We start from the raw sequence: 16,716 nt of genomic DNA, 5'->3' as shown, positions 1-16,716 counted from the left end.
TTCCAGAGCAGACAAATGGATGGAAGGGCTCTCTAACTCTCCCTCTCTTCTCTGTTAATCTCATAGATAGGGCCCGGTGGCGTGGCTAGCGGCTAAAGTCCTCGCCTTGGACGCCCCGGGATCCCATATGGGCGCTGGTTCTAATCCCGGCAGCTCCACTTCCCATCCAGCTCCCTGCTTGTGGCCTGGGAAAGCAGTCGAGGACCGCCCAAAGCTTTGGGACCCTGCACCCATGTGGGAGACCTGGAAGAGGTTCCTGGTTCCCGGCTTCGGATGGGCGTGCACCGGCCCGTTGCGGCTCACTTGGGGAGTGAAACATCGGATGAAGATCTTCCTCTCTGTCTCTCCTCCTCTTTGTATATCCGGCTTTCCAATAATAAAATCTTAAAAAAAAATCTCATAGATAGATGATAGATAGATAGATAGATAGATAGATAGATAGATAGATAGATAGATAGATCAGAGACAGAGAGAGCATTAGAAAAAGAAATTCAGTGATTTCATGAAATGCTCCCTTGGGGGAGCTACGGACTGAGGACTTGGAACCTCCATCTGAAAGCTACTTGTCGATTAACAGGTTCCACAGAGGCCGTCTCCCATGGGAAACTTTCCTCTTGAAGGCATGAAAGGCAAACCCTTTTCTCCCTGTGTGATCATGTGATCTGATGCTGAGCCCAGAGCACCTGGTCTATGCGCCTGAAAAGCAGGGTGCCCTGGCACCTCCAGAGGCCCTGCTGGCTCCAATGTCCTGGGCTCCATTGTCCCCAGGGAGCTCTGAGACTGCCCCAGGGCCTGGCAGCCAACCTTCCACCAAGGGGCAGGTCCCAAGAACTGGTCACTGTTGAGGCTGCCACCTAGCTTTGGAGCCAGGTGGGCCAGGATACAACCTGGGCTTGTCATTGACTGGGTGTGGGATCGCAATGGTTGGCATTCTCTGGCATCTCCCACCTCACGTACCATGTGGGGGAAGCAGATTTCTCCCTCAGGACATGGGGTGCTGCTTTGCCAAGATATATGTGGCTCTTCAACATTTGTTTCTTGTCTTCCCCTTCCTGCCCAGAGAGATACATCCTGCTGGGTCCTTTCTTTTCTTCAAATATTCATTCATACAATTGTTGTGAAGGCAGAACTACAGAGAAAGGGAGGCACAGCGAGATTTCGCATCCACTGATCCGTTCCTCAGATGGCTGCAATGACCAGAACTGAGCTGATCAGAAGCCAGGAGCTTCTTCTGGGTCTGTCACATGGATGACAGGGACCCAAATATTTGGCCATCTTCCACTGTTTTCCCCAGACCATTGGCTGGGAGCAGGATTGGGAAGTGGAGCAGCCGGGATACGAACCTATGGGATGCCAGCATCACAGGTGGAGGCTTAAGAACATGGCCCAGAGAGAGAGAGAGAAAGAGATCTTATTCATTGGTTTATTCCCCAAATGTCTGTAGTAGCTGAGGATAGACCAGGCTGAAGACAGGGACCTAGAACTCCATCCCGGCCTGACCTACCATGAGTGGCAGGAGCCCAACGTGCTGTCTACCGCCCCCACCCACCCCCAGACCGTGCACCAGCAGGAAGCTGGAATTGGGAGTGGAGTCAGAACTTGAATCTGGGTGCTGCTGATGCAGGACTAAAGCATTCCAGGAGGCTGTGTCTGGACTGCTGTGCCCGACCCCTGCTGCTCCCCCAGGGGAAGACTGCAGCTGAGGGAGGGAGGCAGATGGTGTGCTGTCTGAGTCGCTCTGATTGCTATGCATGATATAGTCTCTGGAGGGCAGAGTGAATCTGGGTGACCCACGTGGAAACAGCTCGTGTACTTGCTTGTGCCAGAGGTGACAGGTACTGGGAGACCAAATCCCTGAGTGGGAGGCGGATCTGCAGGATGGGGTTGCTGACTCTGAGCTGCTTCTCTGGGTAGTTTGGCACATGACAAACAGGAGGTGTCCTTGGAACATGCCGGACCTGGAGCGCAGGGGCTTGTCTGGCATCAGATTCTGGTCCCTGCTTAAAGTCTTGCTCCCGGGAGAGCCGACTGTGTATGGAAGAGAGTGCTGAGTGGGCCAAGAAGAGGACTGGTGTGGCAGGGGGTGCTGCTGGGGGACTGCGCAGTCAGCATGTGACAGGATACAGGCAGAGCCTTAGGGAAGGACAGCAGTGGCCAGAGGCTGTGTGATCCTGAGAAATTTCAAGGCACTGGTGTGAAATCTTGAGGTTCCCCTTGCTTGGAAAACATCCCTTAAAAGGGCAAGGAGGGTGACTGTGTCCCCCAGCCAAGGAGCAAGAGATGATCCCCTGTGTCCCAGTTGTGATGACAAATGTCTCGTGGACTTCCATGTGCCTTCCTGGCATCCGGGATGTCCTGCTGAGCTCTGTCCTGTGCTGCTCGCTCATTGGTTGCTGCTGCCCAGGGAGCCAAGCTGTCCTGGCCCCTGGCCTACTCTGTCCCCTCCTGTTGCTGTCATTGCTGATTCCCGTGGAGCCATGTCTGGTCAGATTTGCCTTTTAAGGACTCTGGATGATTGGCTCTGTTTGCCCCTAGCTTTAGGTCAACAGAATACAAACAGCCTACAAGGCCAGCATTCTCTATTGTGTCTCCAGTTCAAGCCCTAGCTTCTCCACTTCCTGTTCATCTCCTTGCCTGGGAAAACCGCAGAAGATGCCAAAGTATTTGAGTTCCTGCCATACCTGTGAAAGACCAGACAGGAGCTCTTGGCTTCTGGCTTTGGCCTGTCCCAGCTGTGGTCATTATGGTCATTGAGGGAGTGAACCAGTAGATGAAAGATCTCTCTCTCTGATTGTCCTCCTCTCTCTGTCTGTTCTCTCTCCTGACCACCCCCCACCAGGCTGCAAGCTGAGCACTGGAGCACTGGCAAAGCTGCCTTCTGCAGCTCAGGGGGTGGGGGGCAGGTCTGGCTCTGACATCAGAGGGTCGCCGCAAAAGCCCGTGGAGGATGGAATTGAAAGATGTTTACCTGGCTGCCCAAATGCAGAAATGCATTTTCTTAACCTGCATTTTCCACAAACTTTCTGAAAACCCCTCTGATTCAGCTGCTCTGGGGGGAAAGAGATCAAGCCAGGTCATTGCCAATTCAGAGGGAAGGAGGTCTGGGCACTGCCCTTGCTTTGTCTACACTTTCATTCTGAACTCTGTTGAACACTGACATACAGATTACACCTGCATGAAATCCAATGTGATGTTCTTCTGTCATCTGATCATGTTTATAACGCTCGGCAGGTGCCAATGTCACGGGGCTTTGATGAGCTAGGGGACAGAAAACAGTCCCCTAGCCCAGGGCTCAGCTGCCTCTGCTTCTATTTCACAGATCAGAGAGGGTAGGCCACGGGGTTGAAGTCACCCAGCTGGGAAGCAGAAGAGCCAGGATGGGGCCCCAAGGACTGTTGGAGGCCAGAGCCTGGGCTGGCCCGCCTGACAGGAAATCAGAGCTGGGCACTGCCGGCTGAGCCTGGTCCTGTGGTAGTGAGTGATCATTCTGGGGTATGAGCAGGGGCAAGTTGCCATGTTAGCATGGGTGCCAGAAGGTCTGCTGGCTGCACTGGGACCCCTCGATCATGTCCTGGGAGCTGCTTGCTCTCTCCCCACTGGTGCTATGTTGTCCCTTGGGTGGCCAGGCAGGGCCGTGGATCTGACACCTGCTGCTGTGTGTGTTCTGATCAGAATCAGACTGCTGGGCAAGGGCAAGCAGAGCTCGACTGGCAGCCGTTGGCCTAGCTGAATGGCAGGCACCCGGCCCCGCTCCTTGGCACCACCCAGACCCTGCCATGTGAGGCTTTTTTGGAACCTGGAGTGTATGGGCTCACCCGCCGGGGAGGGGGAGGTGCTGATCAAACCCATGGCCTCGGCTTTGGTCCCTGGAACGGCTCTGGGCTTGGAGTCCCCAGGGAGCCCTGGCCCAGGCGGCTGGCCCGTCCTGGCTCTCAGGTGAGCCACGGGAATCAGGTTCCCGCGGTTTCATGTCCTGCATTGTTCTTGGCTGAGTCCTGGCTTATGAAACAGTAATGAGGGGCCCCTGCTCCCGGAGCTGGCCCCTCTAAGGTTTCTGCTGTGTCGCCTGCTGCCACCACGCCACCACAGCCCCAAGTCAGGGCCTTGGGAGGGTGGCAGCGTGGGGGCCTGAGCCGGAGCCCCCCGGCAACGAGGGTGCTGACAGCCGCCAGCCGTCACTGCGGTCACCACAGAGCCTACTGCCCAGGTAACCTGAGAGGAGGCGGGCTCGGGGTGCCCAGGCCACTTTCTCCCACCGCCAGGGGAGGGCCCTGCCACTCCTGGCAGGTGGGGAAGGACTTGGGGGGGCCTTTCGGAGGCCGGCAGCTGTTTCCCCCGGTAAGCCCTGCACCAGTTTTTGCAGGGTGTGGCCTTGCTGAGTGCAGGAGGGCGAGAGGAGCAGGCAGCTGGCTCCAGGCCCCCGGCCCCATCCGGAGTTCCTGACCGCTCATCCCTATACCCTCCCCTGCCTATCTGTAAGCTGGCAACCCTCCTCCAAGGTCATCTTTTCCAGTTTCCTCCTCCATCAGACTACCTATTCCTTCTCGGACCTCTACAAGTCAGCTTGCTCTCCTCAGTGTCCCACTGTGCAATGTCCCTTTCAAAGCACCTGCCCCCTCCGCACACACTTGGGTGCACTTCCATGGACTTGCAGTGGTGCCCCTATAGGAACACCAGCACACGTTGGGTATACATGCTGGCAGCACACCTGTGCGTGCGTGTGCTCCAAACACACCAGCCTTTGTGCACCTGCATACCCGCACACGCATGCTTGCACACACCCGCTTCCCCGCCTGCCCCCCCCCCCAAGCTCGAGTCCCCTGGGGTGCTCCCAGCATGATGAGCAGCTCTCCTGGGAAAGTGTGAGATCCCAGGAGATGCCTGGAGGTTCGCCCACCCCGCCCAGGGCTGGGAGGGGCTGCCCCCACGTGGGCGCTGAGCTGCCTTCTGTCTCCCAGGACTCTTGGAATTCTTCAAGTGCTGAGGCACTCTACTGTGACCTGCCCCGAGGCCCAGCTGCCCTGGGGGTTCTGTCGGCCACCTCCACCTCCAGCCTGCAGTGTGCAGCTGACCAGAATCTTGGGCCAGGGCCTCAGAGGTAGGTAACCAGGTACACCCCCGCTCCGCTGCCCTGAGGGCTAGGGATGGCTCTCCAGGGTGGGAAGGCTCCATCCTCCCTGCCTGCACCCATCCCGATGGCAATGTCTATGTGTAGCTCTTGGCATGGGTCACGTGCTCCAGCCTCACCATCTGGGCATAGGCAGGCAGGGGGCATGTCCACTAGGCCCACTGGGAGAGATCCCAGCGGACTGTCTCTGTGTGCACCCTGGACTTGACGCTTGCTGTCCCCAACCCTGGCTGCTTTTCCCAGGGGCCCCATGCAGCACAATGCAGCCTGCTCAGCCTTGCTTCTGAGGGAAGCACCACGGTGCCTGCCTTGCCATGGGCAGGGCTCACAGCCCACTCATGTGTCTGGGTTCTCTTTGTGCATGGGGTGTTGCTGTTAGCACCCACTTGAGGTGCCAGCTCTAGGCTCTGTGTTCCCCTGCCCCCAGGCCTGGGCTGCTGAGACTCCACAGCACCACCAATCTGCTGCCTTTGGGGTCCTGGAAAGTCAGAAACAAGGCCTGAGACAATGAAAAGGCTTCGGGTCTGCCACAATCTGGGACCTTGGGCAAGCTCTGCTTCCGTCTGTTTGTAGAAGAAGGCTGGACTTGAATGAGCATTGCTTTGCGAATATGCACTCCTCCAAGGGAACTTTGTTTGAAAACACCAATCAGCTCCACTGTTTTCAGGCAGGGTTGGGTCATGAAGTTCATCATCTTCCCTGCAGGACTTGTCAGAGCCTTTAGTTTGCAAGCAGGCGTGGCTGTTTTTGGCTAGGGGAAGTAGGAGTGTGTCCGAAACTACTTTTAACAACAGCACTCTTTTTCATGTTTGTTTTTAACTACTCACAAGGCAGTGTGACACAGAAGTAGAGGATGCACTGTTCTGTTCATCGGTTCATTCCCCAAATGCCCCCCACGAGCCAAGGCTGGGTCAGGCTAAAGCCAGGAGCCAGGAACGTCATCCGAGTCTCTCCCAGGGGTGGCAGGGGCCCAAGTACTTGGGCCGTCCTCTGCTGTCTAGAGGTTGGTCTCTTGTCCTGTGAGGGCCTCACTTTTTTCATCTGTAAAATGGATGCCATCATGTTTACTTCACAGGGGGTCGTTGTGGGTGAGTGAGGTAACCCGTGTAACGAGCCCAGGGCAAGGACAGCCCTCTGTGTTAGCAGGTGGATTCCCTGTTTTCTGATGCCCGTGAGAGCGCATGTGTGCCTCTGGGAGTGGGGTCACGCCTTCATTGCTTTCAGGTTGGGGTCTGTCTCTGCTCCCAGGGGCCCAGACCCTTCAGTTGCCCCTAGGTGCAGGGGCCAGGATGGCTACTTGTTCCCCTGTCTGGAGGGCCTGACATCTTCCCCATGTGGCAGCTGTGACCAGGGACCTGACTGTGGAGGCAGCTCCAGCTCCGGGTGCAGCACCCCCGATGATACCAGCAACTCGTTCTCTGTGGTGAGCTGGGACTGGGAGCTGCGGGAGAACCCCTCTGTCTCCAATCCTGGGGCTACCCTGACCTGGCAGCCTGGCAGCTGGGGGAGAGGGGATGCCAGCAAGCTGGGCCCCAGGGCAGGCTGCAAGTCTGGCTGGATGAGGAGAGAGGCTGTAGGAAGGGGTATGAACAGGCAGGGGCTCCCTGGTCCGTCCCCAGACTCTTGGGTCACTCTTACCTGCCTGCATTGCCTATATGTTGGGCTGTGGTGTGCAAGATCAGAATGGGGCTGGCACAGCATCCTGCTCTGTTCACAGCAGGCCAAGCCCCACTGCCAACCCTGGAAAGGGAGCAGGTGACCCAGGTGTAGCAAGGACCAGGGGCAGGCTGGAGGTTTCTCTCCAGCATTCTCACTAAAAAGGGCCTTGCTGGGAGTTCCTCCTGCTGGCTGTCCACATGGGCACCCTGAGACACAGCCTGGGCACAGGGAAGGCTCCCCTACCTGCTGAGTTAGCCCCTCCAGGGAGCCCAGCACACCACCAGGGCCCCTCTGGTGCCAGCTCCTCCTGCCCCTCAGGCAGGGCCTATAGAGCCCAGGTCCCACATCTGCACTCCCACATCTGCTCTGCACCCCTCCCCCTTGTACAGCAGGACTGGAACGCTGTGGAGAGGCAGGAGGCAATCCCCAGCTGGGACGAACCCCCCATGATGATCCCTCGGAGGCTGCAGGAGGGGCCCAGGGCTGACAGTGCCCGGAGGGTCACCGCTAGGCCCCATGTGGGAGGAGACTCTGCAAGCCCAAAAAAGGAAGGTGAGTCTTTCTGCCAAACTGGTCAGGATCTCGGGACCCTGGTGGGGCTCACTGTGCCAGCTCTGCTCCACATTATTATGCAGCAGCCGGAATGTGCCTGGCTGCTGGTTCCGCCTGGTGGGTTAGGATCTGGAAGCTTGTGAATGACAGAGACTGGGGCTGAGCCTCAGTGGAGTGATTCATACCGGTAAGAAGTCCAGGAAGGAGTTGTTCTAGTGTCAGGTGTGACTGGATCCAGGTGTCCTGGCAGGACTCTGGCCTCTGTCCCCATTCCTTCTGCTACAGTTTCATTCTCAGCCAGACCCTCCAGTACGAGGGCCACCAGCAAGGCCAGGCTGCATTCTATCTGCTCTCCAAACCTGGTCACTAAATCTCCACGAGTGTAGTTCCTGGGCCCACCTGGGTGCTAAGTCAAGGTCGTAGTCCAGTCCTGGGCGAGAAGACATTCTCTGAGGGAAGCCAGGAGGATGCTGTCCCCAAGGGAGCGGAGTCGGGCCAGGCTGCGGAGGCCAGCCTCGTTGCTCGGGTGGATCACCAAGCGCCACTCTGCCCTGCCCGCCTGCCTCTTGGCCTGTGTCTACAGCCTTGGCATCCTTCGGGAGTGTAGCGTTAGGGCATCCATAGCTTAAGCCCAGAGGCGGCCCTGAGTAGCCCAGGCTCCTGCAGCAGACGCCAGTCTCATAGGCCCTCACTATGTGTAAAGCTTGGTGTTGGATCCCAAGGGTGTCCAGGAGGAGGCAGCAATGCTCCAGGACACAGGTTGACCAGAGTGATCAGGTGCCTGGGACTGGCAGAGAATAGATGCAGGGGTAAGGCGATCAAGGCAGGCCTGGTGCACAGGGGACCGAGTCCCTGAGAGGGGCATAATGCCAGCGGGGGAGACTGCCGGGCAGGGTTTGGAGATATGACTTGGAGTACGTTGAGCATAGGGGTGTGTGTGTGTGTGTGTGTGTGTGTGTGGCAGGGGGGCGTTGGTTCAGCCTGACCCTACTTGGCTGAAAGCCTAGTCAAGCAATTTGGACTCAGGATCTCCTTCGGGTCTCCCATGTGAGTGACAGGGACCCAAGCACTTGGGCCATCTTAACTGATGCATAACAGTGGAGCAGCAAGGACCAGAACCGGTGTCCATACAGGAAGCTGACACCACAGGTGTTGGCTTTACCTGCCATGCCACAACACCAGCCCCTATGGAAGGGTTTTGAGGAAGAGGGACTGAGTTTGTGTTTTAGGAACTGTGCCAGGGCAGGGACTTGGGCTGGACTAACAGGCAACCAGGCAGGGATGTGGGGCGCTGCTGCATGTGGCCCTGCTTGGACCCTGGACAAATGGGGAGAGGGGCCTCTGGGCACTAAGGACTGTGTGTTAGGGGACAGTGGCACATGTGACGCATCACTACTGTTTCCCGAGGGTGATAATGACCTTGTGCTCAGCCGAGAGAATGCCCTTGTCCTGAGGCGATGCGTGGGGAGCCGCATCACCTCCTCGCATTCTCAGGGCCAGAAAGAGGAGGTCAGGAGGTGTGCGGGGTATGGGTGGGCAGGCCAAGAACACCTGTGAGGCAAGGGGGAAGGGATATGGTGGGTTAGATAGATGATTGACACATGGGAGAGCGATGGGGAGAGATAGGATAGATGGATAGAGTAAAATGGACAAGAGGCAAAGTTAACTGGTGACTGTGGGGAAAGACAGCCAGATGGGTGGCCCAGTCATCCCAGTCAGAGGTGAAGAAAGTAGAAATACGACCATGGTTGTGGGGGTGCAGGCAGAAGCCAAATGTGCCCTGGAGGGGACTCAGGATGGAAAGCTTCATTGTCACACTTTGGGCTGGGGTGTGTGGGTGGGTGGCAGTGCCTGGGGCTGAGGGCACATGATCTGGGAGGGGTGCAAGGTGCAGTGCTGGCTGTGTAGGATTTGTGAACCCTGTGGACAGCACCCAGCTGGGACCAGAGCAGGGCGTGTCAGTTCCAAGGTGACATCCCCTGTGGTGCCTGTGCATGAATGCGCTGTGCTTCTTTGTGTTGGCAGTGTCGAGTGACTTCTTTCCATCTGCTGCCTCACTCCTTAAACACTTGCAACGGCCAGGGCTGGGCCAAGAGCCAGGATCTGTGTCTCAGTCTCTCTCATGGGTGGCAAGGGCCCAAATACTTGGGGTTCATCTTTTGTGGCTTTCCTAGGAGCATCATTAGCACCTCACAAAGTGGGGTGGCGAGGACTCGAACCAGTGCTCTGGACCCATAAGGGATGCTGGTGTCACAGCCGGTGTTCTGACTTGCTGCGCTATAGCACCGGTCCCTCTCACCTGAATTCTCTATAACTGATGTTACCACTGGAAGTGTAGGGTGCCACGTCATGTTTCACTCAGCGAGTGCTTATTGAACACGTGCTGTGTGCAGGCCCTGAGCAGTGTGGGAGAAACAGCAGTGAATAGGCCAGGTCATGTGTTTGTGCAGCCGATACCCAGTAGAGGGCACGTGGGCAGAGGCATGAACTTGATCAGAGTGTCACGTGGTGTTTATAGAGTGGAGAGATTGGGCAGGCAAGGATGTCCTTTCTGTGGAGCTCAGGCTCCAGGTGGCTAGAGGAGCTGCCAGTGCAGGGGCCTCAGGGCTTAAGATAGGAGTGCTGGGTTCCTGGAACAGAGAGCAGGCAGCTGCAGCAGAGGCATGGGCAGCCGGCTGGCAGCTTGCTCCTCCCTCTGCCACAGTATTCCCTGTCCCCAGGGGTCAGGGGCTTAGACCTTGAGCCTTCACCCTCTCCCTCTTCGCCCTTCCTGTCTGAGTCATCAGCAGTTCCCAAAGCCTCCTCCCAAACGTGCCCCCAATCTGACCCTGCTTGCAGTTTCCAAGTCTACACTTGGCTAAGCCCTTCCCATGATAAATCAATCAATGAAACTTGGTCATCTTCCCCCACCCTCCTGCCAAGCCAGCGTGGGATGGGGGTGTATGGGAAGGAGTTACTCTTTCCAATCACTTTCTGATTCCTTGCATGTGCCTGCTTTCTTGCTCTTGGACTCGCTAGGCAGTGGGTGGTCGTAGGGCCGCAGCAGGCACCGTTGTCCCTCTGGTGGCAGCTTCCTGCTATTGCAGACAGAGCCAAGGTGCTGGAGAAGCTGGCCTGTTCTCTTCCTGGGCACATCTCAGCTTGCAGAGCCCACAGGGCAGAGTGTGCCCAGGGGTATCCATGGAGCCTGCCCACTGCACCCACCACAGGAGCTGCAGGTGCACAGGCCTATCCACAATGGGCTACACTCAAAGGGAGGTTTGGGATTGGGGGAAAAGGGAAGACTCTGAGGCTGGGGGTCTGCAAAGCCCAGGATTGGTGGCCAAGCTCACCTTGTGAAGCCAGCACCAACACCAGGGGCTGATGCCAGGCTAAGTGTGCTTAAGGTTCTCCAAGCCCCAGGGTTATGATGGGAAATGCGAGCGCCAGTCCCCTACTACACGTGGATGAGAACAGGCAAATAAACCAGCCAGACTTAGAAGAAATGGACAGAGGGCTGCCCCTGCCCATCTGCCCCAGGAGGCTTCTCGGAGCATACTCCCCAAGGACGAGGAGTCAGGCAGAGAGAGAGAAGCGAGCTCTGGACAGAGACAGCAGCAGGTGCAAAAGCCCTGGGCTGCCAAGTGTCCGTGGGAACCAGGACTGGGCTCTGGTGGGTGGCAGGGGTATCAGCTGCAGGCTCTCTCCAGGGTTGCTCGGTCACTGTTAAACCCCCTCTTCTGTCCCGGGATCCCACATTACATTTTGTCCCCCTGTCTCCCCTAATCTGTGACAGCATGTCCCTGAAAGGTGTGAGCAGAGTGACAGGAAGGAGTCTCCTGGGGCAGAGTGGTGGGGAGAGGAACTTGCTGCACCAGGAGCAGATGGAAGTATGAGAGAGGCAGGATTGTGGCTGCATTTTTTTTAAAGGTTGTTTGTTTGAAAGGCAAAGTTTACAGAGAGAGAGAACCCAGTACCCATATAGGATCCCAGTGCAATGAGCCAAGACTTAACCAGTACTGTACCATAGTATCGGCCCCAGGGTTGCATTTTAGGGTGGCCTCAGGGCACTGGTCCATCAGACAGTAACAATCAACATTTAAGGGTGAAGCTATGTGTTCAGGGCTGTGCTGAGTGCTAGGAAATCAGACTTGACTGGGCCCAGATGAGGGAAGGGCTGTGGCCAGGGGGACCGGTGGCCTAGAGCATGGCCTTGAAGTGGTGGCTTCCTCAAAGCTACAATGTCCTTCCCTTCTCTCCTGAATGACATGCACAGGACTGGCACCCAACACCACTCACAGATGGGGGTGGACAGTGGAGGGAGTGGAAGTTGACGCAAGCATGATGGCCTAGTTGTGGGGCTGGGAGCGGTGAAGCAGTTGCTGTCCAGGGCAGTCACATTCACTGTTGGGGACAGTGAAGTGCCTGCTAGGTCTAGGGGCATCTGGTGGGGACAGACCTTAAGGCTGTGCGCCTGGGGTAGGACCCGAGACTGTATGCCTAGCAGATGCCTAGCTGGTGGACTCCAAGGGACTACCCTTCCGCACCCCCCTCCTGGGGGTTCTGGGGCCAGGGTTCCAGAGCTGTCACCATGAGGGGAACTAACGGGAGTGCTTGGATTAAGGCAGCAGCATGGGGAAGGGTCTCTGGGGTCCCCATTCTCTTCCAGTCTGCTTCTAGACTTGTCTGTGGACCTGAGGTGCCCCAGTGCCAGAGTCAATTTCAAGTTCCTGGTCCCAGCCGCAGGGAGGTGTCAGCTTTGCCTTGGGGTATGGGGGTGAAGTCACCTGGCAGAGACAGCAGGGAACCTCTAAGAAGTAGAAGTGGGGTCTGCCCTCATCATGCTCCCCCAAAGCCAGGTGGGAGAGCCACTGATTCCTCCACGGAGCGCTAACCTCACTCTTCTCACTCCAGATCCTGGTGGTGGGAGTCGGAGTGCCGGACAACACTGGGCCAGGCTCCGGGGAGAAAGCGGGGCCTTCTGGGAGCAGCCCCGGGCGGCACCCACCCCGGCTCCCTCCACCGTGCCACACAGTGGATCCCGGAGCTCCACCTCACTGAGGGAAGCTGCCCAGGCTGCCTCTGCTCAGCGCAGTGTATCCCGCGCCACCTCTCCTCCCCGAAACACCTACAGGGACACCTCTCAGACCTCACCACCTGCCCAACGGGACACTGCAAGGACCTCGCCCACCCAGCGGAACATCCCCAGAGCCAGCTCTTCCTCCAGAATCACCCAGCGAGATAACCCTGGTGCCTCAGCCACCCAGCGAAGCCATCCACAGCAGCCGTTCTCTTCTCCCAGTGACAGGCAGCAAGGCCATCCCAGAGGCTCCGCCACTCAGCGGGACACTCTTAGACCCTCCTCTCCCAACAGAACTACTCAACGGGACACCCCCAAAACTGCCTGTGCCCAACGGGACACTCTTAGACCCTCCTCTCCCAACAGAACCACTCAACGGGACACCCCCAAAACTGCCTGTGCCCAACGGGACACCCTTAGACCCTCCTCTCCCAATCGGACCACTCAACGGGACACCCCCAAAACTGCCTGTGCCCAACGGGACACATCCAGGGCCTCCTCTCCCAACCGGAGCACTCAACGGGACACCCCCAAAACTGCCTGCGCCCAACGGGACACACCCAGGGCCTCCTCCCCCAACCGGAGCACTCAACGGGACACCCCCAAAACTGCCTGTGCCCAACGGGACACCCTTAGACCCTCCTCTCCCAACCGGAGCACTCAACGGGACACCCCCAAAACTGCCTGTGCCCAACGGGACACACCCAGGGCCTCCTCTCCCAACCGGAGCACTCAACGGGACACCCCCAAAACTGCCTGCGCCCAACGGGACACACCCAGGGCCTCCTCTCCCAACCGGAGCACTCAACGGGACACCCCCAAAACTGCCTGCACCCAACGGGACACCCTCAGAACTTCCTCTCCCAACCGGAGCACTCAACGGACTAACCCTAGAGCCTCATCTCCCAACCGGGCCACTCAATGGGACGCACCTAGGGCTTCCTATGCCCAGTGGGACACCCCTAAAACTCCTTGTGCCCAACGGGACACACTCAGGGTCTCCTTTCCCAGCCGGACCACCAGACGTGACACCCCCAGGGCTTCCTCTCCCAACCCGACTGCTCAGCGGGACGCCCCCAGGGCTTCCTGTGCCCCCCAGGACGGCCCCAAAGCCCAGTGCAGTAGATGGGATAATCTCAGGACTGCTTGTACCCAAAGGAACAACCCACACACTTCCTCCTCACGTCGGGACAATCCCGGAATGGCCTCCACGCAGTGCTGTACCCCAAAGGACCGTCTCACACCACCATCTCCCCACAGCTCCAGCCCTCAGAGCCACCCCCGGCCATGCTCGCCACACCGTACCAACAAGGACATTCCCTGGGCCTCCTTCCCTCTCCGGCCGACTCGCAGTGACGGCCCCCGGACCACTTCCCCAGCTCGCTCCAAGCCAAGCGAGGTGCCCTGGGCATCCGTTGCTCTTCGGCCAACTCAAGGTGACAGGTGTCAGTCGTCCTCCCCTCCCAGAGCAGCCCAGCGGGATGCACCCCAGTCCTGCTCTGGCTCCGCCCAGCACCACTCACCGGCCCGGGTCACCTCCTCCTCCCACAACCCTGGCCAGCAAGCCACCTCCCGGGCAGTCCCTGCTGCATACACTGTCCCTCGGGGAGCTCCCCAGGTGTCTGCTGAGTCCTCCCAGGCCCCCTGTGCTGTATGCATCGGGCACCGCGATGCCCCTCGAGCCTCCTCGCCGCCTCGTTATTTGCAGCACGACCCCTTCCCCTTCTTTCCAGAAACCCGAGCAACTGAGAGTGAACTGCCCCACCACGAGCCCCCCTACATTCCGCCTGCCGTGTGCATTGGGCACCGGGATGCCCCCCGGGCCTCCTCGCCCCCTCGCCACACCCAGTTCGACCCTTTCCCCTTCCTACCAGACACGTCAGATTCGGAGGTTCAGCCCCCGCAGCAGCACGACCCTCCACAGCTCCCCCCACCTGTGTGTATCGGGTACCGTGATGCACCGCGGGCCTCCTCCCCGCCACGCCAGGCCCCGGAGCCCTCCCTCTTGTTCCAGGACTTCCCCAGGGCCAGCACTGAGAGCCTCGCCCCCTCCACGGACTCCCTGCACGAACCCCTCCACGTCCCCGTCCCTGTGTGCATCGGGCACCGCGATGCCCCCTCTTTCTCCTCCCCACCACGCCAGGCTCCGGAGCCCACTCTCTTCTTCCAGGATCCCCCGGGGACGAGCACCGAGAGTCTGGCCCCCTCCACTGACTCCCTGCATGGCTGCCCTCTGCTGCCCCCACAAGTGTGCATTGGCTATCGCGACGCCCCCCGAGCTTCCTCCCCGCCCCGCCACCCGCCCAGCGACACGGTGCCGCTGGCATCCTCCCCCACGCCGGGTAGCTCCCGGGGCTCGGGGCCCTCTGGGGAGACCAGGCACAGCTTGGAGAGGGAGGAGTACACCATGCTGGCCGACCTGCCCCCGCCCAGGAGGCTGGCCCGGAGGGAGCCAGGGCCGCAGGCGCAGGGCAGCAACGGGGGCCGCACCCGCAGCCCTGGCCGCGCAGAGGTGGAGCGCCTCTTCGGGAGAGAGCGCAGGTGAGCCCAGGGCGGCGTTGGCAGGGGCGGAGACAGCACAGGTGGAAGGCTGTCAGGGTGAAGCTACCAGAGGAAGAAAGGGTTCAGCGGCTCACCCTCCATCCGCAGCCTGCGGCTTAGGGGCTGTGTGGCCCTGACTGCTGTGTTGCCGCAGATTAGGCGGTATCCTAAACAGAACAGATAGGAGGAACCAGGCACATTGGGCACAAAATCTTGGCCAAACCCACCGCGGCTACAGTGATTACAACCTCCTTGAAGCCTCAGTTTCCCTGTCTGTAAAATAGGGGAAAAAGCACATTTGTGTAAATGAGGTGAAACTCACAAACCCTTGTGTGAATTTAGAGACACAAGTTGGTTTCATGTTCTTTTCCTCTAAGGAGGGGGGTTTAAGCAAATGCCGGTAATTCTCTTTTGCCTTAAGTAAGGAAACACACAGATCACCCCCACCCTGCCCTGGTGCAAGACATTAATGTATTTATTTAGGTTTATTTTAGTTACTGGAAACACAGACAGACCTGGTTCAGTTCCCCACGTGCTGATAGCAGCTGGGACTTGGCCAGGAGGCAGGTGACTTGGTCTGGGTGTCCACACGGGCTATGCTGTAGCAGGAGACTGGAGCTGAGAGTGCAACCAGGACCTGACCAGGGTACCTGGAGAGGGTGTGGGTGTCCTGAATGGTGTTTCAGCTACTGCGCCAAGTGCTCACCCCAGAGGTATCACTTTAAGAAAAATAGCATTGGGTCAGTGCCAACAACCCATATGGGCACCAGTTCAAGTCCCAGCTGCTCTACTTCCAATCTAGCTCCCTGCTTATGACCTGGCAAAGCAACAGAGGATGGCCCAAGTGCTTGGGCCACGGCACCCACCTGGGGTCCCCTGTGGGCGAGGCTCCTGTGGCTTCTGGTTTGATCTCAGCTCTGGTCGTTGTGGCCCTTTGGAGAGCGAATCAGTGGATGGAAGGCTTCTCTCTCTGTTTCTCCTTCTTTCTCTATAAAATCTATCTTTCAAATTAAAAAAATTAATCTTAAAAAGAACATAAATAGCTAGAGCTATATTTTTTAAAATAAAGGAACTCACAGGAAAGTTTTACTTTCCTGGGACAAGATGCTGCTACCACCATCTGCGGGCCTCCTTGGTCAGAAGCCCCAGGCCTGGCTGGGAGAGAAAGCATGTCTGCTGGACTGAGTTGGGATTCTCCCCGCCCCCTCCCCCGAAGGGGTTTTTAAGCAGCAGAGAGGTGAAAAGAACAGAGCAGGCCTGGTGGCTCACTGGGCCTTTGGGTGTGGTTTTGGGACTTGGTGTTTCTGCAAGAAGTCAGCTGTCATTGTGTCTGCCCTGTCATCTTCCAGGATGCTCCAGCGTTTAAGTCCCTCTTGGCCTCCTCCCACTAGGTCCCCTGTCTGTCCTAGCGCTGAATTGCTGTGAGAGGTTCTATCTCTCAGCTGTCCTTATCCAGGAAGCACCATCCCCTTTGCATGCAAGGAGTCCCTGGCACTCATCAAATTATTTTGGAAGCAAGAGTTACAGAGAGAAAGAGGGAGATCTTCATCTGCTGGCTCACTCCCCCAATGGTCACAAGGACTGCAGAGGGACAAGCTGAGGCTGGGAGCTTGGAGCTTCTTCTGGGTCTCCCATATGGATGCAGGGGCCCAAGCACTTGGGCCACCTTCCACTGCTTTCCCAGGTGCATTAGCAGAGAGCTGGATGTGAAGTGGAACAACCAGGACTTGAACTCGTGTCTATATGGGATGCTGATATAGGCAGCAGCTCTACCTGC

General features: G+C 58.0%; 1 protein-coding gene across 1 annotated transcript in view; it reads left to right on the top strand.

Moving 5' to 3' along the window:
- The window catches only part of TRIOBP (TRIO and F-actin binding protein), a 54,703-nt gene that overhangs the window by 4,037 nt on the left and 33,950 nt on the right, over positions 1 to 16,716 (top strand). The window contains exons 3-6 of the mRNA XM_058673207.1: positions 4,959 to 5,098; positions 6,470 to 6,551; positions 7,180 to 7,339; positions 12,233 to 14,939. Coding sequence (XP_058529190.1) covers positions 4,959 to 5,098; positions 6,470 to 6,551; positions 7,180 to 7,339; positions 12,233 to 14,939 — 3,089 coding nt within the window. The remainder of the gene's footprint in view (positions 1 to 4,958; positions 5,099 to 6,469; positions 6,552 to 7,179; positions 7,340 to 12,232; positions 14,940 to 16,716) is intronic.

Source organism: Ochotona princeps, chromosome 15 (assembly GCF_030435755.1).
Source record: "Ochotona princeps isolate mOchPri1 chromosome 15, mOchPri1.hap1, whole genome shotgun sequence".
In the NCBI taxonomy this organism is placed as follows: Eukaryota; Metazoa; Chordata; class Mammalia; order Lagomorpha; family Ochotonidae; genus Ochotona; species Ochotona princeps.
The sequence above is the reverse complement of the archived record's forward strand: the minus strand, read 5'-3'. Positions and strand labels throughout refer to the sequence as shown.